General features: G+C 33.3%; 1 protein-coding gene across 1 annotated transcript in view; it reads left to right on the top strand.

Annotated features, from left to right (window-relative positions):
- Positions 1–19900, top strand: part of DPH6 (diphthamine biosynthesis 6) — a 213376-nt gene that overhangs the window by 35889 nt on the left and 157587 nt on the right. The window contains exons 4-5 of the mRNA XM_082485511.1: positions 13011–13084; positions 15243–15361. Of these exons, the coding sequence (XP_082341637.1) occupies positions 13011–13084; positions 15243–15361 (193 nt within the window). The remainder of the gene's footprint in view (positions 1–13010; positions 13085–15242; positions 15362–19900) is intronic.

Raw genomic sequence — 19900 nt, forward strand, 5'->3', positions numbered from 1 at the left:
AGCTGCAAGGACTGATGTCAGAGAATTGTGTCATAAGTTGTTCTCTTCTCAAAGACCTGAAATTCAGTCAGCTTCTGCTCTGTAATATCTTGTTTATTGCAGTTTACTCTTTGAGTATAGGGTATAAAATGGGAATTTGGAGGCAGTCTGGACCTACTGTACTGACTTTAACAATCTTGCAGCACATCTAACATGCTTTTACTAAGACAGAATATCGTGTTACTTGTTCAGGGTGTATTTTTGGTTCCTTACTTATATTAAAAGTTTATTTTTTAGTTGATTCTAATTATTAAGCTCTAAACGTCTGATGTAGAAATGTTTTTATTGTAAATGGGAGAATGCTGTTGTTAAGAACATATTATTAAGCTATCGCTCTGCCAAGTTACCGTATCTAAACAAGGGTAGACACAGACAACTTTAAAAGTAACTTTATGTGGCTGCAGTAGCTGAAGCGTCTGAAACGCATTCGTTCAGCAGATACATACTTGGGACTGAGATTATATAGAAACATACTTGTTTCTATTGTGATAAAGTGGGAAGAACCCTTGATTCTTGCTGCTAAGTAGTCCAATGAAGAGGAAGATTTGAGGCTTCATGTAAACTTTCTAAAGCTTGTCAGAGAGTGTATTTGGTATTGTTTTGGAATGTTTCTCTTAAGACTTGGAATCATTGCTATCATTTTAGTAATGCTAGGTGACCTTGTCTTTTTTTCAAGCACAGTGATGGAAAAATAATCCAAACAAAGGTACTTTATAAGAGAATCAAAACTGAAAATCATAGTGTGGCGTTTTGTGCTTCACTGCACTCTGGGAAAAACTTTGTTGAAAGTTGCAATATTTTCCTCAATAAGTGTAAATGATGTCATAGATGAGGAGCATAAAATAATAGTGTTTTCACAAAGTATGTGCACAATTCTCTTTATTTTGCTCAAGGTGTGTGAATCCTCAATGAATTCTTACTATGAGAAGTGCAGTGTAGACAGTGGAGTTTTGGGATAGTAATTATTGAGCAAAAAAGACTGTGTAAATGCTTAAATTTGAAGAGGATTGCTGTATTAAAAATTAGCAGAAAATGTATACCATTCTAAAAAGTGCTGTTTTTGTTTTTTAAGGAATATTTTATCAGGATTGCTATAAATTTATATAGGCTATAGAAGAATTTGACAATTGTGAGTGTGCTTTTATTTAATTCATTTTTGTTATTTTAGAAAAGTAAAAACCTTTTTAGACAAAATAGCTTGTTTTCGTTTAAGACGTGTTTTTCTCCTATGGTTCTGAGCCTTGTCCTCTTGCACGTGGTAAGAAGACAACAAAAGGAAAGCTCAGAATCTTGTCCTGTCATGCCTACAGTTTTATTTGTGCAAAAAGAACTGTTTGTTGACAGAATTAGTAACATGAATGAAGTTACTTATGTGCCTCAGTATTTAACAGCATGTGTTCTGACGTACTTCATTAAATAACATTTCTTTGCAATACTCATATAGAAATAAATGAGGCTAGACAGTTAATTCTTGTGTGACATTTTTCTAGAGTAGCTTCCCTTAGTGGAATTCTGTTAATGAGTTGAATTATCCAAACCATGTTGCCTACCTCAGGTAACCAGAGCAAGCTGTAGAGTCTGTTCAGAGTTTATTTTGTAGATGCTGTACTGGATCTGTGTCTTGTTGGTCTTCACTGTGGAGGGGTGGATTGCCATTAGCATCTATAAGTTGGTCCACATGGAGGCTATGTGGTCAAAAGCTAATCCAGAGCATGGTAAAAAAAGCTTGTGTCTATATTCAAGATCTTAGCCAAAATCCAGCCTTGACAAACTGTCTTATCGTTTGTTAAAGGTAGTATTTAAAAAAAGAAATCCAAATTCTGCTTTGCCTGAAGTCAGAGAGTATGATGCCAATTGACTGAGTTGCATTATCTAAATGATGAATCTTCTCTTTACTAGAAACGTACAATCTAATGTTCCTTTGACCTTCTTTTTCTTGATTTAGTCCGTGGTTTGTCTTCAGAAAGACCTTGATCTGGAACGTAATAATACAGGCCAGTACTTGCCTTCATAAGACAAAGACTTTTTTTTCTTTTTTTAATACTGAAGAAGCCACATGTAACTGTATATGTTGATATCTTAAAATCCTAGTTTTTGCATTTAAATCACAGTGGTTGACTTCTAATTCTAGATAAATGTGTAAGAAGTGTTTATAAAATTGCTGTCTTTCATGTTGTAGCTGTTGATATAATTGCTCTTGATTGCAAAATAGTGACACTTACAATCACCAACACTTATAATATCCAATCTAGCATGAGAACAGAAAATTGTATGGTTACTTGACTGTTTTGTAGCTGTTCACTGGCATCTTGTCGTTACGATGTAATGTCTTTTATTCAATCTGGAGTTGACTGTTCGTGCTAAATTTGGTTATCAAATTAAGCAATCAGTCTTTGTTGAGGTAATTTTATAAATAAGTTTTCCTGAAAGAAGTGTCTGCAGGCAAGTTTGCTCTGTAATTATTTGAACATTTAAGAGCTGGAAGTCCCAAAGGTGAAGCAGACATTTATGTGAAACTAAATCCCTGCACAAAGTGCAATGTTTTTTGTTTGGTTTTTTTTTTTTTTTCTTTTTATTCAGCTGCAGACTGTTGTCTCCCTATCCAAGACTTTGTACCTTCTGTTCATGGCATGTAGGCCTTTTGTGCACTCAGTTGTCTTGTATAAAGAAAACAAAACCTTACAGTTCCTTAGAAAAGTCCTTAGGTAACCCTTGCAATAGTGGGTAATTCTATTGATTTTGATGTTAGTATTCTAGTTTATTTGATAGGTATATCTAACTATATTAAATTTTACTAAGTGCGTTCATTTTAGCATGACTTACTTTTTTATTGGAAAAAATGAATCAGTTAATCTAAATTAAATAATTTAGAAAAAAATTGTTGTGAAATAGTACGATATCTTAAAAGGTATCTCACCTTGCTTGTATTGTAGGAAAATAAATAATATATGAGATGACATAAAAAAATTCATTCATTAATGAATGAATTCCTAAGACTAATCATTCACTTTGTAAATGCAGCTAAACAGAGAATCAGTATATCGGGAAAACCTGCATTTATAGTGTGATGTATGGCTATAGTGGAAGATTTTCCTGTTTTTCTGTTTCTGCTATTTAGAATTTAATTCCAGCCTTTTGAACTGCAGGATTTCAATATACTTCTGTTTGATATGAAACTTTGAGAATGGTATTTCTGTCTCTTTTGCCCTCTCTCCTTTTTCATTTGCAGTGGTGTGTGCATGTGCTCACGTGCATACAAACGTACCCCCACACCATTTCCCTGAATCTTTGGTGCTTGCAGGTAGCAAGAAGACCATACACTAATTAAATGAGGTTTTTATGAGATTGCAGTTAGATACTGAAAGATGTGACTGAGAGCTGAGGAATACCCTGCTATGCTGAATTAATAGATTTTGCGTGTGTGTGCATGCAGTATTTCAATAATTACATTTGTAAAATTCTTAGAAGTTAGACCATCAGTTATGCTTAAAGGTGGTGGTGTGTCTGTCTATCCACTATGCAGGGCATTCATAAAAATGAATCTAATTAGCTTTTAAAGTGGATTACTTACATAATATTATCTCCTTGTATAGACACTATTCAAAAGTAATTTACTTTTAAAGTGAGTTAAGCTAAGCCCACTGAAGACTACTGAAGTTCTTAAATGAGAGTGTTCACACGGGGATTTCATGTGAATCCACATTAAATTAATTTCTACCTATGTTTTTGGAACTGCTTCTTCCTAAGTAATAAAGACATGAGGTATATGAGCTTTGAGGTCTCTGAATGGAAGACAGGAAAGTCCCAGACGATGTGTAGTGATCCGCAAGACTATGCAATCCATAGTTAGTCTGCAGAACCTTACCAAACAGCGATTTTTCAATTTGAAGTAGCGTTATTATATCCCTATGTCTCAGAGATATTTCCATACTGTCTTTGATTACTTGCAGCTGCCTCTGACAGACATATCAAAGCTTAGAAAAATCACATACTTTGTTTAGGATCGGTATAATCAATGATCTTAGAATGCTTCACAAATTATAAGGCAAAACCCATATTTAAGAATTTTCCACTCAAAGAATTGCAGTAGCCTAAAAGCCCTGTTGCTAATGTATATGTTGTCAATCACACACCTGCAAATATGTTGTGTTTTAATTTGAAGTTTTGCAAATGACTGATAATCATTATTCAGACACAACTGACCTTAAGCTTTAATTTAAGCATGTGTAACTGTTTTCTGTTACTCATGCTAGCTTCAAGGAGGATATTAATTGGAAAGACAATTTCATTTAGAGATAATCTATTTTATATCTTGGTCATAAAATGAACTCTATTGTGGCAAAGCTCTAAAGCAAATGTTAAAAATTAAACCTAGTTTAACCATTCTTCAGCTATTTTTTTCTTCAGTTTCTTACAGAGATCTGTTCTCAACGGTAAATTTTTAGGGATACTCTGCATTTTTCTGAAGCGGAGTGTTCAGATTTTCTTGCAATACACGTGAACAGGCATATATAGGCACAGGTCTAGCACTTCCTTTTTCCTTCTTTGATATTATTTTGGCTGTTGTATGTAATATTTCATTTAAGATAGACATTATTAAGGTGGTGAATAGTTCTGTGCAGCGATATGCTTAGCAGTAACCTTTACTCATAATGTGATATTGTCTGTATGTCTTATTTTGTTCAGCTTTCTCAGGCACTGATGAAGCCTAAGGCTGCCGTTTCTTTGAGTTGCTGATAATTTTTTATCTGATTAACTGACACATTTAGTTGAAATCAGACACAGCCCTTAGGCTGGGCATGGATTTAATTTAGAAAGTATCAAAGGGTTGCACTGTGTGCTGTTTAATCATCATGTTTATCAGGCAAAGAAAAATTACCGGAAGGACCATAGGGAGAGGGTTATCTTAAGGAGCAGTAACTTGGGAAATTGATAATAACTCCGAGGTAATTTACAGCTAACTTTTACATTCATTAATATAACATTTCCCACTAATAATTACAGTGCATGTAATACACTAATTAAATTGAAAACATTAGCACTAATTTTCTTTTTGCTGAACTCTGAGAGGGTCAGGTAAAGACATTAAAATGTGAAATTAAAGAAAACCTCTGTACCGATATCACTGCCATGAATTTTTTACTTACTAGTAGAATACTTCTACCAGTACTGTGCTACAATGCATATGTAGGCATTTCCTCAAATTGCCCTCACTAGCCTTCATTGAATTTCAGTCACTGAAATAAAAAAGAAAAAGCAAAACTGAAATCATGGTGTGCTAGCATAAATTACTTCTACATTTCTGTTTATATTTTACTTCAGTTGTGAACCAGTATGTCAGTATTGTGGATAAGTATTACAGAGCCACCTTAACAACAGCGTAACAGTAAGCACACTCATGGCACTGATGTTTTGGAGCTTTCACAAAACTGTTGAATTTTTTATACTATTTGCTGATAGAAAATACAGCTAAGTAATTTATGATACATGAAGAACAGCAATTTTGAATTGTTATTCATTAAACTGTTTAAAAATATATATAACTAAAACTATGAAGCTTTAAATATAAATTGTACATTTCAGTAAAGTTACAGTAGCAAAGATCGATTTGCTGTTCTAACAATTATTCATGAAAATTATTCTTCATGAATGTTATGAACAGGAATAAATGGTTATAGCAAGACATGTAATGACAATTTCACTTACAGTTAAAACAGCTAATTCTCTTATGTACATAAATTGTATTATTTTGATGCTTATTGAAAGTTGATTTTTATACTTGGCTTTTAAAAGAAGTAGTAGATTTTGGTAGTTTTGATGGGGAAAAATAAGTTTTAAAAAGTCATATGGAAAATAAAAAGTTCTTAGCATCTGTGTACAGCTATGTTTAGTATCTGCTTTTATGTATGCATTACATACTTTGTGATGTAATACTTTGTGACAGAGTATACTGGACTGAGTATAAGGGCTCTCTGTATTACCCAAATATTTCAGAGAAGCAATTTATTTTTACTTTAGACTAATCTATTTTACTAGCTACGTACTGGTAAAATTTTGCAAAGTTTAAACAATCTCTTAAGTTAATGGTACCTTATGTTTTCTTTAATAATAATTAAAAAACCCACCCATCCATATTAGCTTTCCTTGAACATTTTCCTGTTCTCTGTTACTTCTTATATGACACAACACCTAAGATTCTTTCTTCCAGAATTTTCCCAAATTTGGTCCCTTGGCTTTGGAGTTCAGCGCAGATCGCTGGTATTTAGCCTGCAGGTGTCAGCCTGCTCTACCCTTGCTGAGGTGGCAGTTTTGTGAACATGCCCTTTGTGGTAGCAAACCTGGTCAGATTCCACATTAAAAGGTGAAGTGTAGTAGTACCTGAGACCTGGTACTGTTGATTCTGGGACTGATTCTCTACTAACCATGATCAGCTCTGAACGAAACAAAATCCCATCTGTTTGCAAAGTGTCCAATAACTCTTTCAATACCAAACAGTGAATCCAGTGAAGAACTAGTTTTCAGTTAGTATTCTTTACATGCTTCAAGTGCTGAGCTGAATACGCTGTGCAGCAATGCTTTATGTAAACTTTGTACAGTTCAGGAATTTATGAAGGTTGTTAGACCATAGTTTTTTCCTGTTCCATCTCATACTCCATCCTTCTTCCCTTCAAATCTTCTTATTTCTTGAATTTGTGCCACTCCAACCTTGGTTTTTTGAACCGTACAGAATAGGGGGATTGAATTTATTCCATTTCATGGTGTGTAAGTATATTAACTAGTTCTCCCATTTCAAAGCATTTATTAAGTATATTGATGTTTCTCCTTGTGGAAGCTGCTGTCTGGACAGTGATGGAAGTTTATATTTGCTCTTTACCATCAGAAGAACTAAATGAAAAGTGATGGTGGTGAATAGCTCCCTGTCAAAAGTCTTTAAACGAGAATGCTAACCACCAGTGAAAAATGGCACGATGTACTGCCGTTTCAAAAGATGATTAAAACATATATATTATCAAAGGAAATAAACTAGAATAAGTGCAGAACATCTTGTATATGACTATTTAAATCAGATTTAATGTAGCTTGTAAGCAAGCAGCCAAATCAGTCTTGTGTTCTTTTGTTACTAACTTCAAGATATACTGTATACATATGTACATATATACACATGTGTGTATATCTACACGCACATATATTTATGTGGTTCTGTTTGTGTATATATATATGAATTCATACACATTCACATTCACCCTCTAAATGTGTTATAGTTATGTATAGTTGAAAAAAAAAACCAATCAGACTCTGAAACAAAACCTATGAGTATTCTACTTGATATTTAAATTTCAAATTTGGACCATTGTTCCAACAGTGGTTTAATAGAAGTTCTGTGACCTTCAAAATTATAATGGCTTTTTAAATTCCTTTACCATAGGATGATTTTGAAATTTCCTATGATTCAGGACTAGAATTTTTAAAATCCCAAACAAACCAGTCTGCAAAGCAGTTCATTTTAGTATAGAAGTATTATGTTTGTATAAGGAAGGACACTTAAGTCTCTACTTCCAGGTACATTTTTTTTTTTTTTAATTTGAGGGCGTATCTTTGCTGATGTATATATTTTGTAAGAGCTTGAAAACCAGAATGAATTTTAAAAAAATACCATGTTTATTGATCTGTAATCTTGTTAAAAATGTATTGGGCAAGTCAGTTGCCATCTTCTTAGATGAACAGGAGATTCTGTGAATCTGTGTATTTAGGAAATCATGAAGGGAAGTCTTACAGGTATTCATTTCACTGTATATTTGTTTATAATGAGGATCACTTTTTTTTTTTTTTAAGTTTGTGATAGAGTTACTGTCATGTTATATCTCTGATACAACTATTCATTTCCCATTCTTAGAGAAAGTAGAGTATAGAAAATGGAAAGTGTTGTGGTAACAACAAATTTGCAATGCACCATAATAAATATTATTATGATAACAGTAAAGATATTGTTTGTTTTGGTGAGGAAAGGGAAGTGTATGTGTTATAAAACAGGCTGCCCAGAGAAGTTGTGGATACCCCATCACTGGAAGTGTTCAAGGCCAGGTTGGTTGGATGGGGCTTTGAGCAACCTGATCCAGAGGAAAGTATCCCTGCCCATAACGGAGCGGGGCGGGGGTTGGACTAGGTGTTTCAACTCAAACCATTCTATGATAAAAGAATAAGGAAAACTGTGTGCGATATGTGTATTTATGTAGCCACGGAGATTAATCTAATTGTGAGACAACAGTTGTATAGTCTCATGTCTATTTGTATCAGATACTTCAAAAACATTACTTACTGAACTTAGTTGATGGGAGAGTTTGCCTCTGATAACTTAGAACTGAACAATGAAAGTTGTTATTAAGTGGTATTTACTGTCTGGTTTTCCAGAATATCTGAGCACACATTTTTTTTATCAAGACATAGATAGAAAAAAACTCTGTGATAGAACAATGGATGAGAACTTTTCTCAGGTGTTTGGAAAACATATATTGAATATCACTTCCTAAATATCATTCTCTGGACAGCCACTATGGCTGCACACTTTTAGTTTATATATAATTCTTTTTGACAGAAATAGACAGGAAAAGCCCTGAATATTTTGAGTGATCCCATTAGCAAAGAAAAAATAATTTAAAAAAATCTTCTTTTGTATAAAAATAGTTGGTGGCAATACAGTTTTATACTGGAAAAGTTTTTAAATTTAACTGTTAAAAATTATAGTAAGAATAAAAATTTAGAATAACTTAAAATTGTATTATATTTGTTTTCCTTCACAGCATAATGATACTACACTCAATAGACAGATGCATAAAAATAAAACAATACTGTTAAGTAGTGACAGTGTTGGGAATCTGTACCTAATCAGTGAGCTCCAAGGTCTTCCACTTTTAAAAAATTATTGCTGCTGCTAATACTCAATAAAAGCTTAAAACCTTGTGCATTAAAGCAGTATTTTTACGTTGATACTTTTGATGCCGAGTCCTCAAACAGAAGTAGTTTCAAAGTGTGGTCACCTCTGTTTATTTTCTGTGAGACTGTAAGATCTCATAATTTTATTTCTTGGTAGTGACTACCATTTGCCAAAAGGTAAAATTCAGAGCTCTGAGATAGGAAATCCAGGACCACTGGAGGCATTATTTGCATTGCTACATTCTGTTTCCAAAAGTTCAGCTGTGTCTCGGTCTTTGAATTTGTGGCAGGGAAGAGTCCCTTTAAAAAAAAAAAATTATAAAATGTGGTTGGTTTTAATTATTTATTATTAACAGAACCATTTTTTCTTAAAAAAAATCTATTAATCAAAGATACTGTACAACTCATTCTTACAAGGACTTTAGAAAAATTAAATGTATCTTCTCTACAATTCTGCATGAGTAGTATGTGTGATAGATTATTTTTGACCAGTTCTTTCTGAAATACCTCACTATTAGAATCATTAATGCATTTTTATGGCTGATCTTGTGGATGGACCCCCTGTCAGAAAGTGCTGTAATATTAAAGTTAGGTGATGTGATTTGATTCCTTTGGTTACTGTTATTCTTCCGGTAGGTGGTAGTCCTAACTGCAGCTGTGATGGCGGTCTGAGAGTTGACATTTGCATGGATCAGAAAAGACTGCTTAAGTCTGCATTGCAATTAAGTGAAGATTGTAAGAAAATTCAAAATTATTTTCTGGATGTTAACAGTTGAGGACTGTGCTTTGCAATAATGTATATTCTGTATCTTCCAACTATAAAAAAAGAGAACTCTCAAGTAAACATAGAGATCGATGTCTATAAGATGAAATATGTAAAATACACATATAGTTAAATATAGTTAAAATTATTTACGCTGTGACCATAAAAGATTTTTTTTTTTAGCTGGCAAAGTCCTGTAAATTGTAGCACGCAGAACTTAATAGCAAAATCTTACTGAAAGCAAAAGGAATGATCACAGTCTTGCCATTAAGCATGTCTTGATGTCTGCATGCAATGGATTCAACCAGAAAGGCCAACTGCACTGTTACTGTATGTGTATGAGGTCTTAAAAAATGTAGTGTTTGGTGGTTGGTATTCTGTCAGGTAGTGGCTTTCTATTGCACATGTTGCTTCATAAGAACAACCTGATTTATGTCTTAATGGAATCTGAAAAAAAAGTAAAGGTTGGATTAGAGTTGGCTCTGTTTAGTAGAATGTAACAGTAATGTATTTGCCTGCTGCTAATTTCATGACAGCAAAACAATTCTGGTAATCTCAATAACTAGAAAATCTGAATAATTTTTTGTTTTGCCTTTTCCCAGATTTTGCTTGTTATTGTGATCATTGAACCTAGTGTGTTCCATGAGGTAATAAATACTTACTGTTTGAACAGATTTCTAGTGTGGCTGTAATGACAGTAGTAGATGACACATTGGTGTCTAGCTGCGTGAACCCCACATATATCCTGCAGTTCTTGGTATATTACATGTGGCATATCTTTTGTATTGTTATGCTACCTCACATGAAGAAGTAGTAATGAAATAGCATTTGAACATTCAGTTTCTGTGACACTGGAGAGGCTATTGAGGTGATTGTAGTAGTTCTTTGTGGTTTTGTGGTTGGTTGGTTGGTTGGTTTGTTTGTTTTGTTGTTGTTCCTCGGTTTGTAGGCTAAATCTGTTTTACTCTTCCCTTGCCATCGGTCATGAGTCCCCAGTCTGCTTTATGATCTCATAAACGCAGATGCTTTTCTGCAGTGTTTTTTGGGGTTTGTCTTCCCCTATTCCTTTCCGTAGCTGGATACTTCTCTCCCTATAGAGGTGTTCAGTTTTATTACCATATATTGTCCTAGTCTCTGATAGTCTGGATGTACTTTACAGCAGGAGTCCCAAGTTTCTTTGCAAAAGTGAGAAGCCTCAGCCATTCTGATTCTGTGATTCCATTACAAATATGTGATAATGTGTTGAGCAGACAGGGATACAGGCTGCTTCATTCCTTCACGCAGAAAGATGTGTGGTGACTTGGAAACATGTTAATATTTAATGTATTAATTGTTTAATAACATTGGTTTGTGATGCCAGGTCCTGTGCATGGATCACTTAATGATTATTACCTTTGAGGTTATGTTGCCTGTGATTAATTGTTCACGTGAGCAGAAATACAGGTGATGTTTCTGGATATGTGCTATGTCACAATGTTCAGACATCATACAACATTTTGAAGGAATTGTTAGTGTTACTCTTTTTACATAAAAATACAAGCAAGCAACACTTAGGTGTCATGTTTTCCAACACTGTTATGCGACTTAACTTTATAATTTTTCTAAAAAGAACTTTGAAGAATGCAACTTAAGTGCAATTGCAGCAGCACAGGTAAACTGCATATCAAAATTGCATGAAACAAAGGAATATTGGGAAAACATTTTAGATGTACTTGAAGACCCAAGAAAGCTTCATGAATCATTTTATCAAATTTATGTAAAGAAAACTCTTATTTACATAACTGTGTTAACTTTTTAAGAAATGTAATTCTAGATGCGTGAGTTGAGTAAATTGAAATGTCTGTGATTTATCTTTATTTGAAAATAACTTTGAAACATTGTTGCACAGAAAGCTCAAAAAGAAGCAAAAGTAATATTGGCTGGATAATGGTATTAATAATGATAATACTGGCAGTGGATAATGAACAACTGACAGATAAGCTAAAATTAATTTTTATCAGTACTATTACTTCTGGCTCCTGTATGATTTGGCATTAAGTTTCATATTAAATGATATATCCATTAATGGTATGTAGAAGTACCTATAATGAACAGTGGTATAATTTTCAGATTATTATATCTAGGAGTTTTGATAAATACGGTGACTCTTAAATCAGAAGTGTAGATGGATATGAATGACTTAGAAATTTGGTTGGGCAAATATGAGGTGAGAATTAATGTAAAGAAGAATAAGATAACAGATTGAGGAAAGAATATCCCAGACAGACATAAACCAGGATTTTTCCCCCTAATTATGAATAAAACACCTTCCATATTGTTTTATTGAGAAGAAACTGAAAATGAATTTTAAATTCAGTACCATGGCAGGCAAATACTGATTTGGTTTTGAAATCAATATCTAGATATCTAGTTGAAAATTTTATGGTAAAATCTTGCTGCAAACTTCACAGGATTGCTGTCTAACTGAGCAGATCCAGAAGGTAAGTGATGCAGTGTAGTTATGATCAACATTAGTTAAAAGAGGAAAACAGTTTTAACTGAAGTCTATCTGGAGCAAATTTCAGGAGAAGAAAGTAAACTCAGAATGTTGATTGGGACTCGAGCAAATTAAAAATGCAAGAGTTCATAAAATATTATAAATATGTGCATTTTCAAATGTTACACTCTCAGTGTGTTTACAAGAAAAAATAAGGAACTGTTGACTTAGGTAATTGAAATGAAACAGAGAAAATATGTCTTGGAAACCTTTTTTTTTTTTTTTTTAAAGCAGAATTTTTAAGAGATAATGTTGAGTAAGTTGCCAGCAATTTTTCTGGTTCTGGTGTTAGGATAAAAGGGTAATCTCACACCCTCTTGTGCTCCATATTGTGGCAAATGCTAACAGTTTAATTAATCCTCATGATTCTATGTTGCTGACATTTATTTGCAGGTGGGATAGTTAACACCTCAGTTATATTGAAGAACTGGAAGTAATTTTCAGGATGTCAGGAAAACTTTAGGATAAGCTGTTAAATTTGGTACTTTTTTTATGCTCGTTACTTCTTCTGTAGAACAGTACTTGACTCAAGTAGATTACTGTGTTAGAGTAATAACCACGTAGTAGGTTAGCTGTGCTGCTCACTTCTATGCAAGATCTGCATTCCAGCTTGTTCAGTTCTGCGTACTGGGCACAGGGAAAAAGATTTATTCTTGGTTGATTCTGCTAGTAGAGGTACTGAATCTCTATTGCTTAGGGAAGCACATGCTGCTATCATTAGTATTTCTTGTCTTTTTTCAGGACAAAGAGGGAGTGGAGGGTGTATCTGTGGGAGCCATTCTTTCTGACTACCAGAGAGTTCGAGTTGAAGATGTGTAAGAAAATATTAATCTTTATTAATATACACATTCTGGAAGGTGTTTTACTTGTTCATTTTCTACCTAAAATTCTGAATCAGAGACAGTTGCTTTATTTCTTGTGTTCTATGATACCCAGTTCATTCAAATTGTTTATATAAGTACTGTGGGGTTTGGTTTTTCTTAAGTTTGTTTGTTGTTTGGTTTGTTTTTTTTTTTCATGGAAAAAAATAGTAAAAACCCGGTAGAGATTATACAGGATTTTTGGATTCCTCTTCAGTTCTGTCATGGATCTGTTACAGTTTTGATATGAAAATAGTTGAGTAAGTTCAGATCTTTGATTTCAACTGAAAACTCACCCAATTTCAGTGACTACAGTATTGTGGCCAAGTATCTCTATTTTTCAAAAGGGTTTTAATACAGAGGAATATTTTATGACTTGTTATCAGGAATTAAATACAAGAGAATCCTTATGTGCATATCTTCCCTTACTTCCTTAAAATCTAAAATCTGTTATCATTAATCAGGAGTTTTCATTTGTCATTTCTACGGTGCGCGCACTTTAAGTCTAGATAAATTGTGATACTTTCAAAAATCTTAATTAATGAAAAGATTATGGGTGTGCTATATAGGCCAAGATTTGATTTGGGTCTGGGAAAAAATTTTCACTCTATATATCTGACGAAATGCAAAACCACCTTGTCTTAAAAATTAATATTAATTTCATGAGTTCATTAGTTATTTGTTGCTGATAAAAGCAAATATCTGGAATACTTTATGAACTGTAAGAATGATGAAGTTAATACTGTGCCAACTCAACTCACATCAGCAAGTTACACAGCATGAGTGTTTTCTTTACACTTGAAATAGGTAAATTACAGTCAGAAATAGCTCCTTTCTTTTTCTTTTCCCTTAGACTTAAAACATTTTAATGACTGCCTGATCATGTTACTAGATATTTTAGAAAAGATTGCTTTTGTTGATTGTGGGTTTCAGATCTTTTACCACAGCCAAAAGATTGAGAGAACATCACAATATTTCAAACAGACCCGATTAATTCCAAGGTTGCTCAGTGGTAAAAAAATTTTACTTTGCTCTGTAGATTTACCCCTTGTAATAAAGTTGTTTCATATGAACTGTCCCAGTTACTTGGAGTCAGCTAATTTGTTAGCTAATGTTAGGCACCTAAATGAACTACTTCACTTTCTGAGTTGCTAAATATTTCTGTTAATTTCACAACTTAGTGCTCTGTTAAAATATGTGAAAGTAATAATCAGATAATATGGGTGCTAACTATGGATTTGTGTGTCAACATTAAAAATCCATTTAACTATGAAGTCTTGACACTAATACTATTGGGTCTATCTAACATATGGGAGAAAGCCCATATATTAGATAAACAATGATAACTGACAAATAAATGTAATTTTTGAGTGCTCTGATATAGTCCCACAGTTAAATGTTTTTAAGTTTTGCAGGAACTAATTGTTACACATTTTATCACCAACTGATGGTACTTGACAATTTGCAGAAGGGTTACCTATCAATAGTGCAAATTAGTGATTCTCTAATTTGATAAACAATCAAATGCTGTGTATATCAAATGCTGTATAAATATGATATGTATCAAAACAAATAATTAAATTTACATTAACAGGTTGTTACTTTGTATCAAAAGCTGTATACATTTTCCTGAATGATTCTTTTCCTTGGACGTTGATCCAAATCACAGGTTTGTTGAGTATAACAAATTCAGCATATTGTACTAGTGACGTGGGCCACATTTATCACAGAGCAGTAACTCTTGCCTCAGCGGTGTTCATAAAAAGTGATCACTTCCTGAGCTGTTAAATGAATTTGCATCCCTAAATGCTTAGGAATGCATTTTCTCATGGTTTTACTTAAGTTCCAATGCAAATCTGTTTACATCAGTGAGATACATCTTTCTTACGTAGGTGAATTACAGTAAGAACAAGCTTATTTAATTTTTTTTTTATAATTAGACATAATGTATATACTGAAATCTGGGAATAGTAGAGTATTGTAATTGAAATTGTGGAAGAAAAAATATTTTAATGTAGGAAATTGGGGAAATTAATTTTCTTTAATTTTGCATGAATCATGCTGCGTAAAAGCATAATACTTGGCTTTATCCAATTTTTTATTTGTTTTTAAGATGCAGAAGGCTTAATCTTCAGCCTTTAGCTTACCTTTGGCGCCGGAACCAGGAAATATTGCTTAAAGAAATGATATCATCTAACATTCAAGCCATAATCATAAAAGTGGCAGCTTTTGGTACGTATTCAGATTCTGAGCAATATTGTCTACTGAAACTTCCCATGGGAAAATCCACAACATAACACAGAAAACCAGAAATTTTATTCTATATTTTAGGATAAGAAATGTTAATATGAAAAAAAAATTAAAAATTATATGGCTAAATAACAGTTATGATGTCTGAATAATATATTTACCTGTTTGCAATTCATTCTTATAGTAAACATGGAAAAGTTGGAAAGTAGTTCTTCCTAGCATAGTCATTAAATTACTTTTGTGATTTTTTTTTTGTTTTGTTTTGTTCTAGTTTGGTTTTGATTTGCAGTAAAGATGCATGCATAATTCAGTGGTTCACAGTATTGTCATTTATACATGATGCAGACTGGTGGCTAGACAATATTGTAAAACAACCATGAAAATTTTAATAGAAATACAATAAATTAACTTCAAACAAGATGTAATTATATGAGACCAAAGCATTTTCTGTAACAACAGCCTTTGAGTTGGTAAAGCATATAGCAAGCAGAAGTAGTAGTCATTGCCTTCAAAAAAGTGGTATTTACAATATAGTTGCTTACTACACCAGAAAATCAATGTCTTTTCAGTTTCAAATATTTAAAATGAGGTTTGTATAATGAAGCAAATCAATACAAAAGATAACCCCTTTGTTTATTGTTTGAATAGCAAGATAAGGTCAAATGACGTTTTATAGGAAGGCTTATCAAATAACGTGCTCTATAACCCTAAGAAGCACATAAGAAACATGTTAACGTTACAATATATTCATTTCGGGCCTCTGCAGTTTTTGTTTTAAGAGTATCAAATGAGGTCTTAAGCATAAAGTGTGACCAAAGGACCTTTTCTTTTTGGATTGACTATAGATTTGTGGTCTGTTGGACCAAAGAATGGCTAGTATAATACAAGAGGATCAGCAGTGTTGGTGGCTGAAGATGAAGGTTTAAAAAATAGTGTCGTATAACCTTGCATTACAAATCCGATGGCTGGTTTATCTGGGCAACTCTCACATCAAATTCCTGTCTTCTTCTTTAAAGAATGCTTTATAACAAAGTAATTTCCCCTAAACGTTAACCAATAATTGAATTGTAATCCTTTTAGACTGCATGAAGTCCATAACTTTTTTTATTAAAATTAATTAATTATTTTTTATTAATTTGTTCCTCTTCAGCTCGGATAGTTTCTAACCAGTTTTTACATTACCACTATGATGGCCTTGCTGTATTGTTCTCTAGGATCTGCTAGGGCTGCTGGTGAGATTAGAATGATTAGAAATAACCACATTCCCTCATTCACTTATAGGCAACAAGCAATGTAATTTAATAGCATTTTCCTGAATTTTTGAAGCCCAGTTACAAATACATAGGATTGTATGCTGTGTTTTCTACTATAAAATACTTCTTTTTTTTTTTTTAAATTGGAAAAAAAATTAAATATATATTTTTAGGTGAATAGTTTTCAGGCCATGTAAAGTACATTTTTATATTTGTTATTTTACCATCATTGCTTATGCTGCCATGAAGAAAAAGATAAATATTTTTTTTATGTATGTATAATATGTAACGTGTCTTTTCAGATCAGAATTATTTTTTCATCAAGTTTAGGATGTTTTCACTGAAATTTGTACAATTGAAAGAAACTAATTATGAAAGGGAAAAAAAATCCACACACTATGAAACAAGTAGATATTATTTAAAACTTGATTTGAAAAATGTTAAAGAAAATGTATTATTAAATAATAGATAAAACTTTCACAGGTAGACATCATCGATGAGCTGTCTTATGCCTGAAGCAAGATAAGGTTGTCTTTTGTATTCTACAGTCTTTAAAAAACTTAAAATGCACTAGTTAGTGCACAAAGAGTGCTTTGTGGGCTATTCATTGAAAGAGCGAATACCATAAATACTTGTAGATAGCAATTAGATAGAAAATCACTGCGATCTTTTTCCTTTTTATTTTTTTGGCTACAGGTAAAAGAAAGATCTTATCAGAGTCAATTTCTCACCTGCCTCAGGCAGACATAATTAGATGTAAGCAAATTTAATGGAGCTTGTGTGCTCTGGGGCCATTCTGTAATGCTTTAATAATTGCATGCCTTATTAAAGTGGATTTAAGGTATGAAGGCTGTTTAACATATCAAGTGGGAAAGAAGATAAGATACAGTTTAACTTTTTGCTTCTTAGATTAATAATCAAAGCTAAACTGCAATGAAAATATTTAAAATAACAGATTTAAGAGTCTGACGGGTAATGCATTAGATGGTACATTGTACAGATGTTAATGCAAGAAACAAATCTGTAACTTAGCTTGACATTCATCAGCGCTGGCATACTTGCACACCCGCCTTGTCCTGTTTTCCATTAACTCAGTGCCAGTATTGGCAAGGTAGAAGCCTGTCGTTTTATGTAGAAAACACATAATTATGCAAGTAAATGAGCATTAGTTTAGTACATTTCCCTAAATCCACCATTACAAATTAATACCATAAACTTTGCCAGTGGCAAGAGTTTTCTATCTCAAAGTAGTGTGCTTTTCCAGATGGGGTACCAATTGCTTTCAGTTACGTGCAAAAGAAGTATTGTTAGCAAGCCTTCTTCACATGCCTTCTGTTGATCTGTAAGTAGATCAGCTTTCTTTCCTTAAGAGTGTATTTCAGAAGCATTAATGATGACAGAAAAACATTCCATGATCTAGCAGCAAACCTGAGCAATAAAAAAAAAAAAGCTGCTTATGCATATTTATCTTAAGTGCCATTTATTTCCGTGCTGCTAAAGATGCCTGTATGATGCATAATACTTTTATATTTGAGATATACCCCTCTTGAGTGGAAACCCCAGAAAGTCAGAATGAGGTTATTCAGTAGTAGCTAATATAGAATTAGTCATTGATTGTTTTTAACATGTGTGTGCCTGAAATTCCAGTAATATCTATTGCTTATATGACACAGTGTAATATAGCACAATCATAAGATGCATTTTTCATATCCTTGCTCTCTGGACACATTTTATGGATTGAAATAAGAATTAACTTCCAGAGTATGGATATAATAGATTCAACTTTTAATCTTGGTAACTTTACGTACTGGTCTTACCTGTGCCATGTCCTAAAGCACATTGCTTCCACTGCCGCATAAGGTGTAATACTCAGGTGGAAGGGAGAGAAGGATGAAGGTTACATTTGAAAGAAGTCTTTGGGTTCTTCACAGTATGGTCCTCAGTAAAAATGGAGCATTGAGTCTCATTTAGTTTTACTTTACTTATATAGTTAACCAGTCCTAAATCTTGTTAGGAATTAATGCTAAAAATTAAGCCCCACTATACACTTTAAAATATGAAAAACTTGAATTCTCATACATATGAGAATAGAGTTGAAGTTGGTTTTATGTTATGCAGTTAAAGCATTTTGTCCTCAGTGATTCTAAGGGGTTTTTTTGAAGCTTTAAGACTAATGTTCACCTTCAGTAAGTTTTGTAAGTGCACTTTGATAGCTTGAGAAAGTGGAAAAAATGTGCTTCTTCAGTGTTCTAGTCAAAATCAGAATGTAAGCTCAAATTTCTTTCTTTTAAGGAATTAATATGCATCATTTACTTTATACATTGCAGCTTCTTCCCAGTTTGGTTATAGTAAAGTAATGATTTATTCTTGAATGAAACAGTTGAAAAAACATTGTAATTATGAGATCAAATAATAGAAATGCGAAGTTGAAAAAAAAATCAGTTATGTTTCTCACTTCTAGCTGTTCTTTGGACCACGGGAGAGAAATGATACCATAACGCTGTTCAACTGTTGGACAATAATGAAAGCTGAAACTTTGTCTCAGGGCTGATTAGCTTGTGGGCCTCAGCCTGCATTGGAAGTGGGACTCTTATGCCATGGCTACATCCTTTATCTTGTTGGTCCAGCTGCTATGAGTGCTTCTAGACAATCTGCATGCTAAGCCATGAGTATAGTTGAAATCACAGGGGCTGTGGAAGCCTAAATTTTGAGATGGTGTGGACCCTAGTTGCTTACCCAGGCTGTTTCCCTCCAACAATGTCGTAATGAGTCCTTAGGGAGCCATTGCCATCTCCTGCCTGTCAACAAATCCTTAAGTTCCTTCTCTGAACTGTCTGAACTATGTGTATTTAACTTGAGACTCCTTAGCTGCGAGCAGATCTTGATGCTTGCCTCACAAGGTCGAGAAAATTGGTATACTCCTGCTATACGTAGAATGCTCTGAAAAGCTGATAATTTAGGGATGCCTATGTTGTTGTATATCAGCTTTTCATTTAGAGACAATGTTACTTCTTAGTATAATGAAATCAGTAGCTGTAGCTTTTGTTTATTATTTAAACCTAAACACCTAGGTGTCTGCATTATAGTGTATTATTTGCATGCCACTAGTGTAGTGAAATCCTGACTGACTGAAGTTGATAGCCAGATTCCCATTAATTTTAATGGAGGTAAGATTTATGTACAAAGTATTATATTAGAAAAGAACTAGCACCACACAGTTCCTGGTTAAGCTCCTGAGGGTGTAATTTAGTGTTACAGATAAACTGAT

This window comes from Vanellus vanellus, assembly GCF_965231255.1.
Source record: "Vanellus vanellus genome assembly, chromosome: 6".
Taxonomy (NCBI): Eukaryota; Metazoa; Chordata; class Aves; order Charadriiformes; family Charadriidae; genus Vanellus; species Vanellus vanellus.